Below are 22,571 nucleotides of genomic sequence, written 5' to 3'. Positions count from 1 at the left end.
TGTGGGAACCTGGGTGGGATCCCAGGACAGAAAAAGGACATTAGGGGAAAAAAGGAAATTTGTTGGACTTCAGTTAATAATGGGTCAATATTGGTTCATTAATGGAAAAAAAAAAGTACCATATTAATATATTAATAATACGGGAAATCAGGTGTGGTTTCATAAGGCAACCCTCTGTATTCGCAATTTTTCTATAAACCTAAGACTATTCTAAAAATTAAAGTTGATTTTTTAAAAAGTAAAACAAAACAAAAAACCTCTTGAATGAATAATAGAATCTTGGCTTGGCCACCACCCAGGTGTTTAGCCTTAGTCAAATTATTCAGTTTCTCTGTGCCTCGGTTTCCCCATCTGTAAAATGGGGGTGATGGGGTTGGTGCTTCATGGGCCTGCCCTGAGGATGGTGGGAGACCAGGATCTGGAGGAAGTGGAATCGTCATCATCTCCATCAGGGATAGGCGGTGGCTGGGGCTGGAATTTTGGGTGAGTAGCAACAGAAGGTCAGCTCAGATGTCCCCGGGGCCAGGGAGAGAGGCTGAACTCCACTTCCTGGCTCAAAGTGCACACAGTCCCACACGGCTCTGTGTACCATGCCCTACACAAGTTGCTGCGCAAGTAGAACTTTTTCCTTCCTTGCTACCCTGCCCGGGACAGACGACCTGAGATGGGACCGCGCGGGGCAGGGGGTTGGTTGTTAACCAGGACGCCCCTAAGAAATCAAAGGTCTCCAGAATGTCATTCCTTTAATGTCCACCCTTCAAGGGGCCCCGCAGAAGGTGAGGTAATAAATACAGAAGGTTGTAAGATGCAGCACGCCCGGCCCCCAGCCTGGTAAGGAAGGGGGGCGGGGGATGCCTGTAGACCTCGGTTTCCTTCATCTGAAAACTGGGGCAGGACACACTTCGAACCACGAGGCTCTGATACGGCAGCGTTTTCTGGGCGGTTTTCTCGTAAGAAAACGCAAGTCCCTGAGCTACGCAGACCTCAGGCTGGGATGCGGCTCCTTTCCGCTAGGGGGCGCCAGAGTCCGCGTCCCTCGGCATGAAGGACCACTCCCCTGTCCCGGGGCTGGTGCATCACCCCCAAGAGGGTCCCAGACCCCTGCCCAAGGGGGGACATACCTGGAGGTGGGGGTCCTGAGAGAACCCCATCCACCCAAGTCCTGGATCCCCTGCTCTCTTCACCTTTTCCTGCACCCCGGCCTCCCAAAAGGCCATTGTGCTCCCTCTCCAAGGAGATACAGTGAGTCGAGGAAAGGAAGACACAGAGGCTGTCCTGCTGAGGGACGGAGAAAGGAGGAGGCGCCGATCGGCCTTCCACCCCGGCTCACTCGTGGCCCTTCTGCCACCTGGGCCTGGGGCTGGAGCAACAAGGGGCACCTCGGTTCGCTGAGCGCTGGTCCACCCCGCCCCCACCGCCCACAGGTCCTGCCTGCCACGCGCGGGTCTGAGTCCGGAGCGTTGGGCCTAGGTCACAGCAGGTTGATGTCGTCCAGGTAGCGGGCCAGGACTGAGTCCCGCACGTCCTTGAAGACCTTGCGGATGTTCTGTGTGTCCGTAGCGCACGTGTAGTGGCTGAAGAGGCGGCGGGAGCGAGAGCCCTTCCTGCTCCCGTCTGCGCCGTCCACAGAGCTGGTGTACATGCCGGTGTACATGCCCAGGATGAACTTCTTGGCTGCCTCCGTGTCCTGCTTCGGGCCTGGGGACAGGGGTGGGCAGTCAGGGCACACGGCTCATGGGGCAGGTGGGAGCCTCTCCCTCCTGGGACCAAGGTGGGCTCTGGAGACCCTGTCCCCGATATGGGCAGCAACAGGGCTGCAGGGACCACCCACCAAAGTGCCTGCCTGCCACCGCCATCTTTTGCCTTTCTAGCTGGTCACTTGACTCAGGCCAAGCCAATAAGAGCATCAGGTATGTGTTCATGCAGGTCACATGATCTGGAATGGACCAATGACACTGGTCTCTGGGACTTTGGGCTGAACTGTGTTAAAAAGAGACCCTCTCTCTTGGCTGGGCTTGGAGCTGGGGGGATGGGAGCCTGGAACTGCAGAGAAAGACATCCTGCGGAGGTGCAAATGGGGAAACCGAGGCCGAGAGAGAGGGGGGGAAGGATGGCCATCCTGGTGAGGCACACATGCGATTCCCCCCACCACCATCTCACATTCATATATATATATATGAATATTAATATATATATTCATATATATATATGAATGAATGACTGGTGTCCATATAAGAAGACAAGAGACAACCAGAGACAAAGTCATGTGGTGACAGAGGCAGAGATTAGAGACATGCATCTACAAGTCAAGGAATGGCAAGGATTGCAGGGGATCACCAGAAGCTAGGAGAGAGGCCTGGAACAGATTCTCCCCTGGAGCCTCCAGAAGGAACCAACCCTGCTGACACCTTGATTTCAGACTTCTGGCCTACTGAACTGTGAGGGGAAAATTTTCTGCTGTTTTCAGCATCCAGTATGAAGGCTTGTGTTAGTTTATCCCCATTCTACAGAGGGGGAAGCTGAGACTCAGAGATCTTGGGCAGAGGACAGAGATGGGTCTGGAACTCAGGCCTGTCCCATTGCATTTGAAACCCCACTGGCTCTAGGCTGGGGTAGGACCTGGACCAGCATCTCTCTTGGGAGCTGCTTTTGGGAAGTGAAGGGATAGAAAGTTCTAGAACCACTCACCCTGGAAACTGGGGAAGTAGGTAGCCAGGTGGGAGGTGGGGATCTTCTCCTCCAGGATGTCAGTTTTGTTGAGGAAGAGGATGACGGAAGTGCTTTTGAACCAGGGCAGTTCCAGGATGGTGCCAAACAGGGCCAGGCTCTCCTTCATTCGGTTCTGGGTTGGGGGGCACAAGCAGGTCATGGATCTAGACGGCCAGCTCGGCCCAAACAGGAGCCCTCTCCCCACGTAGAGATGGGGCTGTCGGCCCCCCATCCAGCAGCTTGAGGCTCCCCAATTCCCACCCAGCTGCTGAGGGTGGTGTGGCCAGCTGCCTATGTACGCCCGAGATGGTTTTGTGCCTGTACTGGTTTGGGTAGTGTCCCCCCCACACCAAAATTCATGTCCACCTGGAACTTCAGAATGAGACCTTATTTGGAAATAGGGTCTTTGAAGATGTAATTAGTTAAGAATCAGTCACACTGGAGTAGGATGGGCCCTAAGTCCAATGTCTGGTATCCTTATAAAAAGGAGAATTAGGACACAAGGAGATGACCACGTGAAGATGGAGGTAAAATGGGGTGATGTTTCTATAAGCCAAGGGACGCCAAAGATTGCCAGTGGCCACCAGAAGCTGGGAGAGCCTGGAACAGATTCTCCTTCACAGGGAACCAGCCCCACCGACACCCTGACCACAGATTTCTGGCCTCCAGGACTATGAGACGATACACTTCTGTTGTTTCAGCTCTCCCCCACCCCCATGCCCACCACCTCCCAGTTTGTGGTACTTCATCACAGCAGCCCTAGCAAACTAGGCCATCTCGTGTGGCTGGACTGGAGCAAGATCTGTGTCAGAATGACCTCAAATTGATTCTATCTGATTCAGTTTGAAAGTCGAAATTATAACCTTGGATCCCGAAACTGTCTATGGGAAAGTTTAACCCTGAAAAGTGCACATGTCAGAGATGATAACGTGCCTGACCTTCACGCCGGGAGTTAATTAGGAGAAGAGTTCACGCAAAGGAGAAGAATTCTGAGTAAAAGCAGGACATTGTCCCCATGACCCACATTCCCAGGACAGCTTACATTGTGCTTCAGTGGGGTGCGGGGGTGGGTGTGTGTCTTGAGGCTTGAGTGTCCGACTCTGTGTGTGTGTGTGTGTGTGTGTGTGTGTGTGTGTGTGTGTGTCAGGGTCCTGGCCTCACAAATGCTTGTAGATCTGTGTGTTGGGGTTCAATGGTCTGACCACAAAAGAGTGGACGGTGAAGCTCAAAGCCACGCCAGACACACAAAGAGTGCCCCACTCAAGACTGCCTGCTCAGCTGTGGGTCCCCGGGCCAAGATGGGGGTAAGAAAAGCAGGGGAAATGGTGCCCCTGCATCGATCGTGGCCCCTCACCTCTTGGTTGTTTTCCTCCAGACACTGGTCGTATTCGCTCAGCGAGGCCAGGTAGATGAGGGCGATCACATTCTCGAAGCAGTGGATCCACTTCTTGCGTTCTGACTTTTGGCCCCCGACGTCCACGATCCTTACCGGGAACAACTCCCTTTCAGAGTTCAGGCCTAATCGGGACCCCCGTGACGAGGCGTCCCAGACCCCAGTCATGGCTGGGACATGCCATGAGCAATATTAATAGCAACAAGAATAGATGCCAGCCACCTTGTGTGTTACAGCGTTTCACCCCATGGAGCAAGTATCGCTATTATGCCCATTTTATGGATGAGGAAACTGAGGCATAGGGAGAGAGGGCACTTTCTAGAGCTTCTACTACACTGGGCTGCCTGATTTCTACCCCATGGTAGAAGACAGCTGGTTGCCCTCACTCTGCCCTGGTTCTGGCTGGGTGACAAGAGGGAAATTGCGGATCGTCTCCAGAACTCAGTTTCCCATCAGCTGTGTTCTAGTTGACCGTGGGAGTGTCCAGTGGCCACACAGACGGGCAAACGCCGTCCCCTCTGTGTGTGGCCCAGGGAAAGGGTTCGCCTCCACCCCCACACACACCACAGCAAAAGCCTGGGCCCTCCTGCCTTTCTGTTCTCTCTTCTAAGAAACGTGGGTTACTGACAACAGGCCCTGTGTCATTTCCCCAGGGATGGGACCATTACTCAGGCAGCTGGAAGGAAATGCCAGAAGCCTCAGAGCAAGAAGGGACTTGCCCTGCTGTACCGGAGGAAAATCCAGGCTGATGCCTGCGGCTCCTGATTCCTGAAACCAGCCTCTCTCATGATCCTCAGAGTCCCTCAAACCCCGTATCCAGAGCGGGGCATGTGATGCAGCGGTTGAGACTGGGGCTCCGATGGCTGAGATAGGTGTGGGGTATGCTGCTTGCCAGCCTCCCAGCTCGGAGTCTCAGTTTCCTCTGAGCCCTCACCTTTGGCCTAAGAACGGACTCAAGTTTTCCCATCTGATAATTCCCTCCTCAGCCCAGCCTTACTTCTGAACTTCCCCAACCACTACTTTTACTCCTAAACGTTTACCAACTCATCCATCCATCTATTCATCCATCCAACCCATCACCCACCCACCCATCTATTTGTCCATACGTCCACCTACCCACCCATCAATCCATCCGTCTATCTATCCATTTATCCATTCATACATACATACACCCACCCACCCATATACCCATCCATTGATCCGTCTATCCACCCACCTACCCATCCATGCGTCCATCCATGCATCCACCCACCCATCCATCCATCCATCTTTCCAACCATCCACTCACATTTCCAAACTTCCACTCTGACCTTCAGCTGATCATCACCAGTGAAGCAAACTCAGCCCCTAACTTTGAGGGTCTCTCCGTCTAGTGGAGGAGACCCAATGCAAATAGATAAATTATGAACCTTCCTGCTAAGGACTATTGCAGAGGCCAGAACAACATGGGGCCGGGGGAGGGGGTGTTCAGGGAAACAAGGGATCAACATGGGTGGGTTGGACACTGAAGGGCCTCAAGCATCCCCCTGCACCCTCCACAGGTCCCTGCCTAAGGTCACTGAAGATTCTCTAAAGGCCACTAAGGTCACTGAGGATTCTCTAAAGGCCACTCCCAGAAGTCGCTTCTCTCACTGTATTCTTCCTGACCTCTCCTTGGCCTTTGACACTGACCATGACTCTGCATGGACCATCCTTTGCTGCACTGGCCACCCACACCTCTGGCTTCCAGCTCAGGCCTGTGTGCGCCCAGCCACCTCCCAGATGCCCCAGACCCCTCAGAACCAACCTGCGCCAAATGAGTTCATCATCTATTGTAACACCTCCTATCCCGCCACCACCACTGTGGCTCCACCATCTACTCTGTCACCTTGATGGGAAACCCATAGGGAGTCACTTTTGACTCTCTGCCCTAAATCCCATGCTCATCTAGTCCTGCCCATTCTACATCAGAAAGCATTCTCGCACCGTCCCCTCATTTCCATCCCCAAGGCCACTTCCCGGGCACTTCCCAACCCTTTCTGCCTGAACCATGGCTCCTGCCTTCTCCTGGGTCTCCTGACCTCCAGCTTCACCCCTCATTTGGGGCTGGGTAAGCTCAAAGGGTGAGCTTCCCCAGCCCCAAATCAATCCCTCTGGTCTAGCCCTGACTGCACAGTCTCTGTCTCTTCCTTCCCATCACCTCCTAGCTCCAGTGAACTCCTATTCATTCTTCAATGCCCTAATAACAATGTCCCCTTCTCCAGGAAGACGTACCCTCCCAGAGCTCTGGGGGCTCAGTTTTGGCTCCCCCAGGTCCCAGTCCTGATTCCATGGAGGGGCTGGAGGTGTCTGTGTCCAGTCTTGCCTCCTTCAGCCTGGCAGCCCCTTTGGGGGCTGGGACTAGGCAACTCCTACTCATCCCTCAGTGCCCCAGTTCCTTTGCCCCTCCAACAGGAGCCTTCTCCACCCACCAGGCTATGCGCTCACCGCAGGTTGGTTTTCTGCACGGAGAAGCAGTACTCGTTGATGCCGGTGGTGGGCATGCGGCTGCGGAGCACGTCCTGCGAGGTAGGGATGTAGTCCTCCTCCATGATGCGGTCCAGATTTGACAGGTAGCTGTAGAGCCAGAAGCCCTGAGTCTTGGTCTTGAAACCTCCCTTTGCTTCTCAGGCCCACCACCCAGGGCCTGGTGAGGACCTTGCTGTGGGAAAGAGAGCCCCCAGGGCAGGGCCAGGATCTCTGGGGTCCCAGGTGGCTCAGGAGCACAGCCCAAGGCCATGGGAGCATCGGGAGAAGCAGCTTCACCCTCAGCAGCGTGACCCCAAGGACTGTCTCCCTGGCGCAGGCGTCACCCTGGGAAAACTGTCACCCCAGGTGTGTCACTGCCCCAAGAACAGTGATAGCTTGGAGCACTAGACACCCAGCGTCGTACCCAGGACAGCTTCACTGCATGATGATGAACAGCGTCACCCCAGAAATGGTGTCACCCCAGGAGAGCGTCATCCTAGAACAGTCACCCCAGAGGCGCCATCACCCCAGAAATAGTGTCACCCCAGGAATGATGTCACCCCATGAACAGTGCACCCCAGGAGCTGTGTCACCTGGGGAGCAGCGGCTCCCCGGGGACGGCCTCACCCCGGGGCAAGACCACCCACAGCATTCCCAGCAGTGGTAGCTGGCCAGCCTGAGGCCCCTCTGCCGGCTCCGATCCCTGGGACTGGGTCTCCTCTGGCTCCGCCTTGGCACCGCCTCGCGCTCGGCACCCCGACCCCGCGCCCGTCCCCGCGGACCCCAGACTCACTACACTGCCGAGTCGAGCAGGTGGAAATCGCGCCGGCGCTCGTAGCAGGCGCGGATGCCGGAGTCCCTCCACAGCCACTGCATGGCCACGGCGTAGTGCTTCTCGAAGGTGGTCACCCTGTAGGGGTCCTGGCTCATGATCAGGTTGGCCCGGTGCTGGGGAGGGACAGACGGACAGGGGCGGGTCAGAGCAGCCGGGCGGGGCGGGTTGCCCTCCTGACGTCTCCACCCCCTTTCGTGCCGGCGTCCGTCCACCAAGGGTGGGCACAGGTAGAGCGCACAGCGGCGCGAGAGGCCAGCAGGGGCTTGTTTCCGTGCAGGGAGCGTCAGTTCTGGGTGACCCTGCCTGGGGCAGTAACCTCTTCTCTATCTGTTCTCCTTTCTTTGCACCGGAAGCAGGCACTCGTGTTGTTCATGTCTGAAGATAGGGTCTTTACAGAGGTAATGAAGTCACAATGAGGTCATGAGGGTGGCGCTAATCCAACGTGACTGGTGTCCTTGTAAGAAGAGGAGATTGGGACACAGACACACACAGAACGATGACCACGTGAGGACACAGGGAGAAGACAGCTATCTACGAGCCAAGGAGAGAGGCCTCAGAACGAACCAGTCCTGAGGTCTTGTGGGTTGGAACCCTCATGCACTGCTGGGGCGATGCAATCTGGTACAGCCATTGTGGAAAACAGTATGGAGGTTCCCACCAAAATTAAAAATAGAGCCACTGGGAATTCCCTGGCGGTCCAGTGGTTAGGACTCCACGCTTTCACTGCTGAGGGTCCGGGTTCCATCTCTGGTCGGGGAACTAAGATCTCACAAGCCATGTGACATGGCAAATAAATAAATAATTTTTAAAAATAGAGCTACTCTATGATACAGCAATTCCACTCCTGGGTATTTATCCAAAAGAATTGAAACTGGGATCTTGAAAAGATATCTGTACACCCAGGTTCACTGCAGTGTTATTTACAGCAGCCAAGATGTGGAAAGAACCTAAATGTCCATCGATGGTTGAATGGATAAAGATAGATATATCTCGAATACTATTCAGGCTTTAAAAAGAAGGAAATTCTGCAACAGGGGACAATGTGGATGAACCTTGAAGACACCATATTAAGTGAAATAACACAGTCACGGAAGGACAGATCCTGCACGATCCCACTTACATGAGGCATCTGGAAGAGGCAAGTTCATGGACACAGAGAGTAGAATGGGCTAGGGGAAGGGAGTTGGGGTTGCTATGAATAAAGTTTCCCTTAGGCAAGCGGAATACATCCTAGAGCTCTCCCTGATGACATTGTGTCTGCAGTTACTGATACTGCATCGTGCGCTTAAAATTTGCTAAGAGAATAGATTTCATGTTGAGTGTTCTTCACACAATAAAATAAAAATTTTAAAGAGAAGGGTGATGTGACGCACAGTCTGCATAGCACCCCTCCCCCCAGCAGGGTAGGGCAGGGCTCAGGAACCAGTCCACTGTACTAATATTTCTAGAACAAAACGCCTGCTGACTCAGGACTCCTACCAGGCATCATGGGGTCCAAGGGAGAGATGGCTGAGCCCTGGGGGTCCACGGGGAACCCGCGAAGTCGGTGGGGGGACCTGCTGGCGCTGAGCTGCCTGGAATGCAGAACAGGATCCCAGGAAACCTTGGAGGAGGTGGTTCTTCACAAGGACTTAGGGGATCTGAAGGGACACAGTCCCACCCTGAAGTCCTAAGGAAACCCCTCCCAGTGTGGCGCCCATGCGGTGAGAGCCGGGATGCTCACCTTGCTCTCGGGCCAGCTGAAGGGGATCTGCAGCCGTTCCATAGCCTCAATCATGCTCTGCATGGACACGAAGATGTTCTGGTAGACCAGGCTCCGGAAGCTCTTGCGTTCCTCCTCCGAGTAGCCCGCCCCGTGGATAATGCGCATCTGCTTGATGAACGTGCTCTTCCCGCTCTCGCCAGGGCCTGGGGAGAGGACTCTGCGGTCAGCTCAGCCCTCCGGGGCTCCCACCACCCGCCACCTCCCGCCACTAGGGTTCAAATCCCCGCTCTGTGATCCTGGGCGAGCAGCTTCATGGCTCTATGTCTCGGTTTCCCCACCTGTGAAACATGGTTTGCTGGGTGGACGTGAGGGGTAAACTAGTTCATTAAAAGTTTGTCCCAGGAGGGGCAGCAAACCTCGGCCTGCCGGCCGCTGTTTTTATTTTTAATTTGGGGGTTTGGTTTTGTTTTGTGTTTTTGTTTTTTTGCCACACCACGCGGCTTATGGGATCTAAGTTCCCCGACCCGGGATGGAACCAGGGTCCCCTGCAGTGAAAGCGCTGAGTCCTACCACTGGACCACCAAGGAATTCCTGACAGCTGCCTGTTTTTGCATGGCCAGCAAATTTTTACAGTTTGCATGGTTTTTATATTTCTAATTCTTTTCACCCTTACAGTTTTTACATTTTTGTAATGGTTACAGTTTTTGCATTTTTTAATGGCTGAAAGGAATCCAAAGATTCCTTTTTGGTGACACCTGAAAATGACATGAAATTCAGGTTTCAGGGTTGGTCAATAAAGTTTTATTGGCACATGGCCGTGCCTTGTATACAAATTATCTAGGGTTGGTTTCTCGGGACAGCTGCAGTGTTGAGTAGTCAGAGATCCTCTGGCTTGCAAAGCTGAAAAGATTTACCATCTGGCCCTTTACAGAAAAAGTCCGTGGACCCCTGGCCTAGAGTGTGCTTTGACATAGTAAGAGCTACATTCCTGTCCACTATTATTAGCAATAGTAGTCTTTACCACGATTATAATTACTATTATTATTATTCGCTATAATAATTTCAGGAAGAGAAAGTTTTGTGAAGGAAATACAATAAGATAACTAGATAAAGAATGATTAAGTGACTACTACAGCTAAGTGTCACAGAAGGCTTCTCAGTGGAGGTGACATTGGCGTTGAGATCTGAAGGCTGGGAAGGTTGCTCTCGTGCCAAGATCTGGAGGAGGGAGCACCAGGCAGTGGACACAGCACGTGCAAAGGCCCTGGGGCAGGACCAGGCCTGGTGTGTTGGAGGAATAGCGAGGAGGCCTGTGTGCTTGGAGCTGAGTGAGCGAGGGGGAGAGAGGGAGGAGGTGAAATTATGATTGTGGAAGGGGTTCTAAGGAGAAGGGGGCTTTGAGTTAGGCTGGGTAATCTAGGAGGGCTTCACTGAGGAGGTGACATCTCATCTGAGACCTGGCAGATGACAGAATTCATTAGAAGAGAAGGGGGAATAGCATTCCCAACAGCAGGCACAGCACATGCAAAGGTCCAGGGGCAGGACCATGCCTGGCATGTTGGAGGAACAGCCAGGAGGCCTGTGTGTCTGGGGCAGAGTGATCAAGGAGGAGAGAGGGAGGGGGAGGGCAGGGAGGGGACAGGGCAGGTCATGCAGGGCCTTGTGGGCTGTGGGTAGAGGAGCGGTGGGGCCTGACCCAGGGGCTCACAGGTGGCCCCTGACTACTGAGGGGAGGGCAGGTTGGGGAGGGGTGAACCCAGCCAGATGGGACTGTTCTGGTCCAGGCTGGACCCAGGTGGCCGCGTGGAGCTAGAGAGAAGAGGACATATGCCCAAGATATTTGGGAGACAGAATACACACAACCTTGTTGATGGACCAGAGTGGGGAGAAGGGTCCTTGCAGGCTCACCTACAGAATCTCCAGGGCCAAGCGCTGGATGAAACCACAGGGCCCTTCTGAGTGCAGGGTCGCACGTCAAAAAGCCGGTCATGGGTCTGGGATAGTAACACTAGAACCTTTGGAAGCTCAAAGAGCAAGGCCTGGCTCCCTGCTGTCTGAGCCCTGATATCTCCCTGTCCGAGCCTCTGTTTTCTCGTCTGTGAAATGGGCATGATAGCCAGGCGGGAGGTGTGGGGCCGGGAACCACCTCCAACACCTTGTCACCCTGCCGGCTCCTGGGGGACACTGGTGTGGGGTCCCTCCAGGGGTGGGGAAGCGGACTCGTGCAGGAGGAACTGGGACCAGCAGCAAAAAGGGAAGGGGTGCCCTGGCTGGAGCCAGAAAGAGGAACCAGGAGCAGAGGAAACACAGCAGGGAGGAGGCGGGGAGTGTAAGAAGCGGCAGAGGACGGGGTGGAACTCTGTTGTACCGCCCCTGGGGGGCTCTCGTCCCCTCCCACTCCCAGCAATTCTGAAGGCAGTGAGGGCAGGACCCAGCGACACCGCTGCACTCGAGATCCAAGGAAAAGAGTCAATTTTCTATGGCCCTAAAGGACATTCATGGGGAAACTGGGAATGCCAGCGGGATGTGATGGTGACGGGATTCGGGACGTGATGGTGACGGGATTGCATCACGTTCATCGCCTGCTCACCATTGCCCTGGGGGGGGGTCTTTGCTTTTTAGTGGGACGTAAACCCACTGAAGTATCTGGGGGGGGAAGGTATCAGGGCTGCAACTTTACTCACAAACGGTTCCGATAAAAATGAATACATACGTATTAAATATAATATATAAATGTATAACGAATAAACTATAGCTATGCATTATGTAAATTATAAGTATATACACATATACTTATATATAATGTGTGTGTATACATATATATATATATAGAGAGAGAGAGAGAGAGAGAGAGAGAGAGCAGGGTGGGATGGGATAAAGGGCATGTGATAAAATGTTAACATTTGCAGAAGAATCCGATGCAACTTTTTTATAACTCTGAAAGTATTTTAAAATGAAAAGTTAAGAAAGTGGAAAAAAAAACCCTCAAGGGCTTCCCTGGTGGTGCAGTGGTTAAGAATCCACCTGCCAATGTATGGGACATGGGTTCGAGACCGGGTCCGGGAAGATCCCACATGCCGTGGAGCAACTAAGCCCGTGCACCACAACTACTGAGGCTGCGTGCCACAACTACTGAAGCCCATGCGCCTAGAGCCCATGCTCTGCAACAAGAGAAGCCACCACGGTGAGAAGCCCGTGCACCTCAATGAAGAGTAGCCCCCGCTTGCCACAACTAGAGAAAGCCTGCATGCAGCAACGAAGACCCAACGCAGCCAAAAATAAAATAAATAAACTTATTAAAATAAAAAAAACCCTCAAATGCCATGTGAGATGCTGCATTGGAGGCTGGAACAGAAAAGGGGCCGTGGTGGAAAAACCAGTGAAATCTAAATCTGGAGTTTAGTTAACAGAAATGTAATGGTACGGTTCCCACATTAATATCTCAGCTGTGATGAGCACACGGCACTTATGTAAGATGTCACCATGAGAGGAAGCTGTTTAGGAGGAGACGGGAACTCTCCGGACTATCTTTGCCACATTTCTGTCCTTCAAAAATGATTCCAAAATAAAAAGTTTCCTGCAAACAAACCAACAACAAACAAAAAACGCCCCACAGTTCCACAATCTGAAATGCTTCAGTAAGGAGCCACATGTGTCTCAGATTCCTTGGATTTCAGGACGGGGATACATCAAACTCAATAAATATTCCTGCAGTAGAACCTTTGACTACCACAGTCAGTGAGATAAACCCACAGCCTCGCCTCCCACTGGGAAACCTGGGAGACGGGCTGGTGTCCGGGGCTTCTGCTATTTGGAGGTGGAAGAGGTACCGTAAGCCCCCCTGTCCTCCTAGGGTGCCGGGGGGTCCACACGCACCAGCTTGGCCGAGCCCACAAGAGGAATGGCTCTTGGCTCCACATTTCACGTGGGGCAACTGAGTCCCAGATCAGTTGGGTCATGCAGCTGGTGGGTGGCCAAACTGGGACTCAAACCCGGTTCTGAGTCCAGAGCTCACGGGCTTTTTAATAATCATTCCGGGAAGTTCCCCAGGCACTGCCTGAATTATCGTCACTAAGATTCCCACTGTTTTCCCATTCGCAGTGGAGACGTGGGGGCTCAGAGAGGTGAAGTGACTTTCCCAGGGTCACACAGCTACTGGAAAAGCAGAGGGGTAAACACAAGCCCTTGTGGATCCTTCACCTTCATCAAAGTATCAGTTCATGTCATGTTTCTACGGACGCTCGGAAGCTCGTCGGCTCCTCTGGGTGCTGCCAAGACGGTGGTGAGACCTACGGCAGGGGGCTGCACCCTTTGACCTTCCTCTGGGTTGCCCCCAAAAGTGTGGAGAACAAAGAAAGATCTCATCAAGAAACAGTTAATTTTTATTTATTTATTTATTTTTGGGTGTGTTGGGTCTTCGTTGCTGCGTGCAGGCTTTCTCTAGTTGCAGCGAGCGGGGGCTACTCTTCATTGCAGTGCGCGGGCTTCTCATTGCGGTGGCTTCTCTTGTTGCAGAGCATAGGCTCTGGGCACGCTGGCTTCAGTAGTTGTGGCACATGAGCTCAGGAGTTGTGGCTCGCAGGCTCTAGAGCGCAGGCTCAGTAGTTGTGGCACATGGGCTCAGTAGTTGTGGTGCACGGGCTTAGTTGCTCCACGGCATGTGGGATCTTCCTGGACCAGGGCTCAAACCTGTGTCCCCTGCATTGGCAGGAGGATACTTAACCACTGCACCACCAGGGAAGTCCGCAACAGTTAATTTTGTTGAGATGCACCGATTTCTTTTTTTTTTTCCCTCTTCTGTTTCATCAAAGAAAAAAAAATATCCTGGTTGCCACCCACAGCTTGGGTTTTGTGACTCACAAGTGGCTCACAACCTGAAGTCTGAAAAACTCCACCTTTGCAGCTGTGACTGTCCTGGAGCCATTGAGGAATCAGGAGTCTCTCTGCTCCCTCTCCTGATGTGGTTCAGCAAGCCCCCCAAATGCGACTGGGAGCTGCGGGGAGAGCTGTTGCCACCTGGCACGTCCTCGCAGCCAGACGGGAAGTGATTGCTTCCTTCTGGGAATGGGTGAGGAAGTAGAAACTCGCGGAGGCCAGGAGCCGTGCCAAGCCCCAGGCATCGCGAGACGCTGTGCAGCTCCTTCATGGGTGATGGCAGTCCCAGCCCCGCCATCCTCCCCCAGGAAACTGGGCCACTGGGACACAGGGAGCTGCCTGAGAGCAGACAGCTCATCTTCTTTGCCCAGCTCTGCCTCAAAACTGGCTGCAGGCCCCAGACCCATCCTGCCGCCGCCCTGGGCCTCAGTTTCCCCATCTGTCATTGGGCTTCTGTAGAGGCACATTCACAGGGCAGTCAAGCGTGTGGACTGTGGAACCAGAATTCTAGGTTCCGATCCTGGTTGTGTGACCTTGGGCAGGTCGCTTCACCTCTCTGGGCCTCGGTTTCCCCGTCTGGAGTGGTTCCTACCTCACATAGTATGGACAGAGCTGGCTCCTTTAATTGCCTTATTCTGAGTCTTCCCCCTCCTCAACGTGGTGACCACTTCCTGTCAGGGACAGACCCCCAGCCCCTTGGCCTTCTTCCTCCAAAGGGTCAGCCACCTCCCAGAAAAAAAAAATAATAATAACTTTTGGATTCAATTCCTGTTTTTAAAGAGGGCAGGTGTGGAAGCAGCCCTCAGGGCTTGGATAGGGGTGTTGAAACCACAGTCCAGCGGGCTGTCCATAGGGCCACCATCTGTGCTTGGGCACGTGGACAACCTCCTGTCTCCCCTCTCCCACCCCTACCAGCAGAAGTGGCTTCCTGATTTGGGACTGGCTGTGCAGTGATCAGTGGGGCAAGGGACTTTCCCAGCTCCAGGAAGATATGGTACAGCTCTGGGGAAAATCATCCCTGAAACAGGATTCATTCATTCATTCATTCACTCATTTATAAATCATGCATCGGGTATCTGCTCTACGTCAGGTCACCGTACTCCTGAAATAGATGCTGGGGACACAGGAGTGAATAAGATGGACATGGTCCTCACCTCTGTGTTGCTTGCTGTGTAACTGGAGAGACAGACAATAAACAAGGAAACAAGAAAACACCTGAGAGAGCGTCAGCGAGTGAGTGGTATGAAGAAAAATCAGGCGAGAAAGAAAGATGGGGCTGACTTTGAAGCCTGGGAAATCAGGGAAGACTTCTCTGAGGAAGTGACACTTGAGCTGAGACCTGCCTTGAGTGAAAGGAGTGAGAGCACCAGCCATGCAAAGGCTTGGGGGATGCTGAGAGCCCTTGGCAGGGAGAATGGCAAGTGCAAAGGTCCTGAGGTGTGGTTAAAGAAAACCTGAGATGTGCAAGGAAGTATCACTAACACTGCCAAACCCCTAGCCCAACAGATCAAGAAAAATGGAGCAAAGACAAAGAATGAAAAAGGAGACATCACTACAAATCCCACAGACATGAAAGGATGACAAGGGAATGTTATAAACAACCTTATGCCTATACATTTGACAACTTTGAAGAAATGGACAAATTCTTTGGAAGATACCAATAACCAAAGCTCACTCGAGAAGAAGGAATAGCCCTATTTATTAAAAGATAGTAAATAAATATATATACTAGCCTAGCTATTACAGAAAGTGAATAGAGATAGCTACGAAATTAAATTCTTAATTAAAACCTTCCAGGCTCAGACAGCTTCACTGGGGTCCCATGCCCCCACTCTCTCCTCTCTCTCCACCCCTCAGGGCTGCCCCTCGCCACTGAGCAAGAGAAGAGAGAGGACGGCCATCCAGATGACCAGGCTCTTTGCCCCAGGACAGGCAGATGGGACTTTGGAACACTTCCCCGGCCCTCGCTCAGGGCTCAGGCAGTCCCAGGAGACCCTCCAAGGCTGGCGTCCCTGGGCTTAGCCAGCAGGGTCATACACAGGGCAAGGTGGCTGGGGGAGTGGACACACGTGGACAAGAAGACATGAGGTCTCAGAGGCTTCCAATCCACCACACCCAAGTCACCCCCACTCCCTCACCCTGTTCTATTTTCCTCCTGTTCTTCGCGCTGCCGGAAATTATTTTACCTGCTTATTAGTTTGGGGGCTTAACATCTGTCTCCCCCACCGGAAGCTGAGGTCCCCAGAGGCAGGGACACGCTCCATCTCCTCTGCCGCTGTGCCCCCACGATTACTCAGTACGTCTTGAGTGAATGAACCGACCAATCAATCAATCAATCAGAGGCACGTGGCAATGCTCTCTCTGCCCACACGACTCGTGCTGGTAAACCACCAGAACACACCCAGCTCTCCAGAGGGACGGGAGGGTCTCGGAGGGCGAGGCTGGAGCTCCCCGGGCTGTGCGGCTCATTCCCTTCCTGTGACGCGGAACCGGTGCGGCGGGCCGGGCCTGCCCGACAGAAGCCAGGCCGCCGGCCCAAACCGCCTCTGCTCCTACAGATGCCCAGGAGATGGCCGGACCGCGGGACGGGCCCACAGCTCACCCCTTGGGACTAGGAACCGGGCCTCAGTCGACTCATCCTGAAAGTGGGCTCCCAGGCTGTCCCGCCCGGGGTGGCCGCGGACTCACCCAACAGCAGCAGCTTCAGCTCCCCTCGGTCCCGCTTCTTCTGCTCCAGGAGGATCTTGTTGATTTCCTGGTCGATCCGGGCCGCCGACTTCTCGTCCTCGGTCAGGCACCAGGCGCAGCAGCGCCAGGTCAGCGAGCGGGCCATGGTGGGGCCTCAGCGGGCACCAGGCGGCATCGCCCCCGCGCCCTCCTCCTCCCCCGGGAGGCACCCCGGCCGGCCGCTCCGGGGTGGGCTTCTGACAGCCGGCGGCAAGAGTCTCCCTCGTCGTGGGGGTCGCCCCCCCGGGACCCCCGGCTTCCCGGCCTTGGGCACCCGGCGGCCCAGCTCGGCGAGGCCTGCGCGGCGGGTCAGGGGTGGAGAAGGAGAGGAGATGCCGGCTTAGGGCTCCCCGCCCACCCCCAGACCTGCCCGGCCCGGCCCGACAGGTTGACGGCAGTAGAGCCAGAGGTGAGGTGGGCGCCCCAGGGGAGGGCGGGGCGGGGAGGAAAGGCCCGGCGTCTGCAATCTGGGTCTGCGCTGAGCCTCCTTCCTCATTCTGGAGAAGGGGTGGACCCTGTCCTCCTGGGCCTCTGACGCCCGGCCCCGGCCCACCCACCTCTCCCCCTCCTCTGGGCCAATTAGAAGCAGTCATCAGAATACCCCACAAGGTCTTTTTTAAAAGCACAGCCAGGGCCCGGCGTCACTTACTGTTTTAAGTGCTTTTGTGTTTGGCGGGGTGGGGGTTGGTCATGCGGACAGCACCCCAAGTTCCTTGCCATTCCCGCTGCACAGATGGGGACATAGAGGCACAGCCAGGCAGTGACAGCCCCCGGGGAGCCTCTCCCACCCGTGGGGCCTCAGTCTCAACTGCAGAGCTGGCAGCTTTGGGACTTTGGAACCGGGCCATTCATTCTTCTTGCAAACATTTATGCGGCGCCTACTGTGTGCCAGGCATTCTACGCACAGCAGGGACCCAAATGACAAAAAACCCGATCTCCCTGCCTTATGCTCTAGACAGACAGATAAAGAAATACCTTAAATATATGTATATCTAAGCCTATCAGATGGCCATAAATTGTGAGAGGAAAATAAAGCTGGGAAGGGGGATGGAAGATTGGGGGGGGCTCATGTGTGGCTTGAAACAGGGGGTCAAGGAAGGTCACTCTGAGAAGACAGGCATTTGGGAGGAGAAGTTGGACAGGCAGCCTGGACATAGAGGGATCTTGGGAGTCAAGCCCGCATCCCAGCGAGGCCATGAGACCCTCGTTCCCTGACGACTCAGCCTTCAGGACCTTAGAAGCAGGAGGGGACACAGGGGTGGCTGTGTAGCTGCGTCCCCACAGAATGTCTCCAATCCAGCAGCTCTTTGCTGTGTTCGGGGATAGAATGCTCTTTGAGAGGTTCTAGAAAGCTCTAGAAAGTTCCCAAACACCCCATCCCCCCAGAGATACACAGAATCTGGGAGACCCCGGGCCCCTCCCACAGGCACCGGTGAGGCTCAGAGAGGGTGTGTGCTGTGCCTGAGGTCACACAGCCGCAACTGTCTGCCTGTGCCACGCCCCAGCCGGCACCAATGCGGTTTTCTTCGCTGTTGATTCATAACGACCAGCAGATGGGAAGTTCGATAGGGGCCCCGTTGGGTCACTGGGTCCTGGCAGGCACTGCCCTGCTCAACCCCGTTCCCACCCCCGACCGGATGGCCGTGAGGAGGGGGCGCTCCCCGGGGCCTGAGGCCTGGGTGACTTCCCACTACCGGGGAAGGTGAAGAAAAGCAGAAATAATAATCTGGGCCACACAGAAGCAGAACGGAGGTAACCAGCTTGGCAAAACCCAGAGGCCAGGCTGAGTCACAGACTGGAGGGTGGATGGCCAGGAGCACCTGGCGCCACCCCGCTGTTTCCCAAAGGACACCAGGTCCCTAACCCATCACACAGGGCCAGGGCGGCATCCCGCTGACTTCAGAGAAATAAAAACAGGTGCCTTGATTCCCCCTCCTCCGGGGCCCATACTCTGTGAATTTCTCCAGCCTCACAACAAATCTTCCCACTTCCCCAAACAGGCGAGGAGCTGCTTCCTCTCCAGATGAGGTACCATCCTGGCGGGACACCTGTCACCTATTAGTTCATTCGGGAATAACAGGGTGAGCTGTGTGTGTGTTTAAAAAATACACACACACGGACCTCCCTGATGGTCCAGTGGGTAAGACTCCACGCTCCCCATGCAGGGGGCCCAGGTTCCATCTGTGACTGGGGAACTAGATCCTGCATGCCGCAACTAAGAGCCAGCGCAGCCAAATAAATAAATAAGTAAATTTTTAAAACATATATTAAAAAAAAGTACACACACAGACTTCTCTTGCAGTCCAGTGGTTAAGACTCCGCCCTTCCACTGCAGAGGGCGTGGGTTCCATCCCTGGTCAGGGAACTAAAAATTAAAACAAACACACACACACACACACACACACACACAGAAAACACAGAAAACATGAACATATAACCTAATAATTTCATGTGAAACTGATACCCACGTGATCCCCACCTAGGCCAAGATTCAGGGTATCGTCAGCCCCAAGAGGGTTCCCAGATACCCGTTCCAACAAGACCCCCTTCCTCCTGCTGGGCAGTCGGTACTGCACCAACTTCTGTGGTATTTCTGTGTTTGGGGGGTATTTTTGGTAACAAGATTTATTTTGCTTTTTGTTTTTTCAATTTACGTGGCTTGGTAGGTGCTTCCTTTGGTGTACGGTTTTGTGTTTTAACAAATGTACACAGTCATGTAAATTATGGCTAAAACAGTTGACAGAATATGGTCTGTCACCTGAAGAACCCCCTCCAGGTACCTCTTTATAGCCAGACCCTCACCTGAGCCCTCACCCCTGGAAACCATCGATCTGCTTTTTTTTTTTTTTTTTTTTTTGTGGTACGCGGGCCTCTCACTGTTGTGGCCTCTCCCGTTGCGGAGCACAGGCTCCGGACGTGCAGGCCCAGCGGCCATGGCTCACGGGCCCAGCCGCTCCACGGCATGTGGGATCCTCCCGGACCGGGGCACGAACCCACGTCCCCTGAAACGGCAGACGGACTCTCAACCACTGCGCCACCAGGGGAGCCCGATCTGGTCTTTGTTGCTATGGTTTTTTGAATCTTTTTGAGACTGTCATATACATGGAATCACACACTGTGTAATTTTTGAGACTGGCTTCTTTCACTTAGCATCTGAGATCCGCCTATGCAGTGGGGCATGTCAGGAGCCCTCTCCTTTGGACTCTTGGGTAGTTTTCTGTTGTGTGGGTTCATCACCCTTTATCTGTTCACCCGTAGAAGGCCATTTGGGTTGCTCCCAGTTTGGGGGTGATAACGGATAGTGCTGCTGTAAACATGCACTATAATCATCATCAGTGCTCATTTCTCTAGGATATTTCTAGAAGCGGGATGGTTGGGTCATAAGGTAATTGTACGTATAACTTTGTAAGAAACGGCTGAATGCTTTTCTGGTGTGGCTTTCCCATTTTGCACGCCCATCAGAAATGCCTGAGGGGGGCTTCCCTGGTGGCGCACTGGTTAAGAATCTGCCTGCCAATGCAGGGGACAAGGGTTCGAGCCCTGGTCCCGGAAGATCCCACGTGTTGCAGAGCAACTAAGCCCGTGCGCCACAACTACTGAGCCTGCGCTCTAGAGCCCGTGAGCCACAACTACTGAGCCTGCGCTCTAGAGCCCGTGAGCCACAACTACTGAACCCGCGTGCCACAACTACTGAAGCCTGTGCATGTAGAGCCCATGCTCCACAACAAGAGAAGCCATCGCAATGAGAAGCCCACGCACCGCATCCAAGAGTAGCCCCGGCTCGCCACAACTAGAGAAAGCCCGCATGCAGCAACGAAGACCCAATGCAGCCAAAAATAAATAAATTTACTTTAAAAAAAAAAACCCAGCTGTGGAATTGCTGGGTTACAAGGTATTTCCCAGATATTAACTCTCTTTTGCCAAAGTGCGTGTACCAATTTACAACCCCAGTAGCTCTGGTAAGTTTTTTTTGTTTGTTTTTTAAATTTTTGCCCGTGCCACCGGGCTTGCAGAATCTTCGCTCCTCAATCAGGGATCGAACCCGTGCCCCCTGCAGTGGGAGCCCGGATTCTTAACCACTGGACCACCAGGGAATTCTCTCTGGTGAGTTTTTTATGGACCTAAATTTATCCCATCCAAAAGTCTCTCCTTTATTCAGAAACGACGATCTCCTTGCTGTTCCTTTGGTATGAGAAATGCCCTTTCTGTTTAATGAGGAATAGGATGTCTACATGGTTTTACAGTACCTCACAGTCCTCAGCTGATGGGAGGCCACAGCTGGGTCATTCCCTGGCCACTGCCCTTGGCCATACCCAAGGTCATGCCCCCGCCCCCACCAGGGCTGGCCCAGGGCTGGGGTACAAATGTCCATCCCCTCCCTTTATTAACTGATGAATCACGGATTTGATTCCACTTCTGCGAGTATATCCATACCGAAAGCAGGGTCTCCAGAGGGTCTTTCCCACCCAAGTTCACAAAAGCATGATTCACCGCAGCCAAAAGGAGGAAACAGCCAGGATCCCCTCGCCGGCCACCTGGGCCGGCTTGGTGGGCGGGGGACTCGGGCTCGGAAGGTTTTCTGTCTTGAAAGCCTCCTGGTTTTGTAACAAGGGCCCTGCGTTTTCACTTTGCACCGGGTCGCGGCTGGTGCCCAGGCTCGGGGGCGCCGCCTACCGTCAGGGCAAGGGCCCGGCCGCTCTGTGCCTCGGTTTCCCTGTTGGAACCGGGATGCGGAGAGGACCTCCGGAGCGGATGCGCGTTCGCGCGGACGGGCGCGGAAAGCAGGCGAGCAGCACCTGCCGGCCGCGGGGGACATGACGGCCAGGCGCGCCGGCAGCATCCGCGGGCTCCCTCCCTGCACCCACCTCCCGAATCCCACTCCCTCCTCCGCCTCCACCTGGGACCACTCCATCATTTCCCACCTGGTCCAGCTGAGTCCCCTCCATCCGGGTCCCTGATTCCGCCCTCAGCCCCACAGTCTGTCCTCCCGGAAGCGGCCACCAGAGGGCGCCTATGAGCACTGAGTCAGGCCCTGTCCCGCCCCTGCCCACAGTCCTCCAGGGTCCCACCTTCCTGAGGGTAAAAGCCCAAGTCCTCCCCGCGGCCCACAAGGCTCTGCACGACCTGCCCTGTCCCCTCCCTGCCCTCCCCTCATCCCTCTCTCTGCCTCACTCACTCTGCTCCAGACACACGGGCCTCCTTGCTGTTCCTCCAATGAACCAGGGCTGGTCCTGCCCCAGGGCCTTTGCACGTGCTCTGCCCTCCGCCTGGCAATCCCCTCCCTCAGACCACAGCATGGCCCCTTCTCTTCACGTCTTCCAGCATCCTATTCATACGCCACCTTCTCCGAAAGGGCTTTCCTGAACAGCCTGCCTGAAATGGCCACTATCGCTGCCAATGACTCTACCCTGCTGCTTTTATTCATAGATTGAGTCATGGTGATAAGTGCTGTCTCCCTGTATATGCAGTGCCTAGGACAGTGCCTGGCACACACGGGGCCTTCAGGGCATTTCCATCCCACTGATGAGTGAGTAAATAGAACTGGAGGGGGATATGGAGAAATGCGACCCTGGCGTACAGCTGGTGGGAAGGAGAAATGGGGCAGCTGCCGTGGAAACAGCCTGGCGGTTCCTCAAACGGTTAAACGTGGAATCGCCATTTGACACAGCAATTCCACTTCTGGGTTTATAGCCAGTAGAATGGAAAGCAGAGTCTCAAAGAGATACTTGCACACCTGTGTTCACAGCATCGTGATTCACGACAGTGAAAAGGGGGAAACAACCCAAGTGACCATCAACGGATGGATAAACAAAGGTGGTCCATCCACGCAGTGAAATGAT

At 54.1% G+C, this 22,571-nt stretch overlaps 1 protein-coding gene across 1 annotated transcript; it reads right to left on the bottom strand.

Moving 5' to 3' along the window:
- Positions 1–726: 726 nt before the first annotated feature.
- GNA15 (G protein subunit alpha 15) lies at positions 727–17,115 on the bottom strand. The gene is made up of 7 exons (XM_060145617.1): positions 16,693–17,115; positions 9,148–9,332; positions 7,383–7,537; positions 6,569–6,697; positions 4,064–4,193; positions 2,689–2,842; positions 727–1,698 (listed from the first exon to the last, which is right to left on the bottom strand). Exons 1-7 carry the CDS (start codon positions 16,835–16,837, stop codon positions 1,472–1,474), a joined length of 1,125 nt encoding a protein of 374 aa, XP_060001600.1. The 5' UTR covers positions 16,838–17,115; the 3' UTR covers positions 727–1,471.
- Between the last annotated feature and the right edge of the window lie 5,456 nt (positions 17,116–22,571).

This window comes from Lagenorhynchus albirostris, chromosome 3 (genome assembly GCF_949774975.1).
Source record: "Lagenorhynchus albirostris chromosome 3, mLagAlb1.1, whole genome shotgun sequence".
NCBI lineage: Eukaryota > Metazoa > Chordata > Mammalia > Artiodactyla > Delphinidae > Lagenorhynchus > Lagenorhynchus albirostris.
Note: the sequence above shows the minus strand (reverse complement) of the source record. Positions and strands in the feature narration are given on the sequence as shown.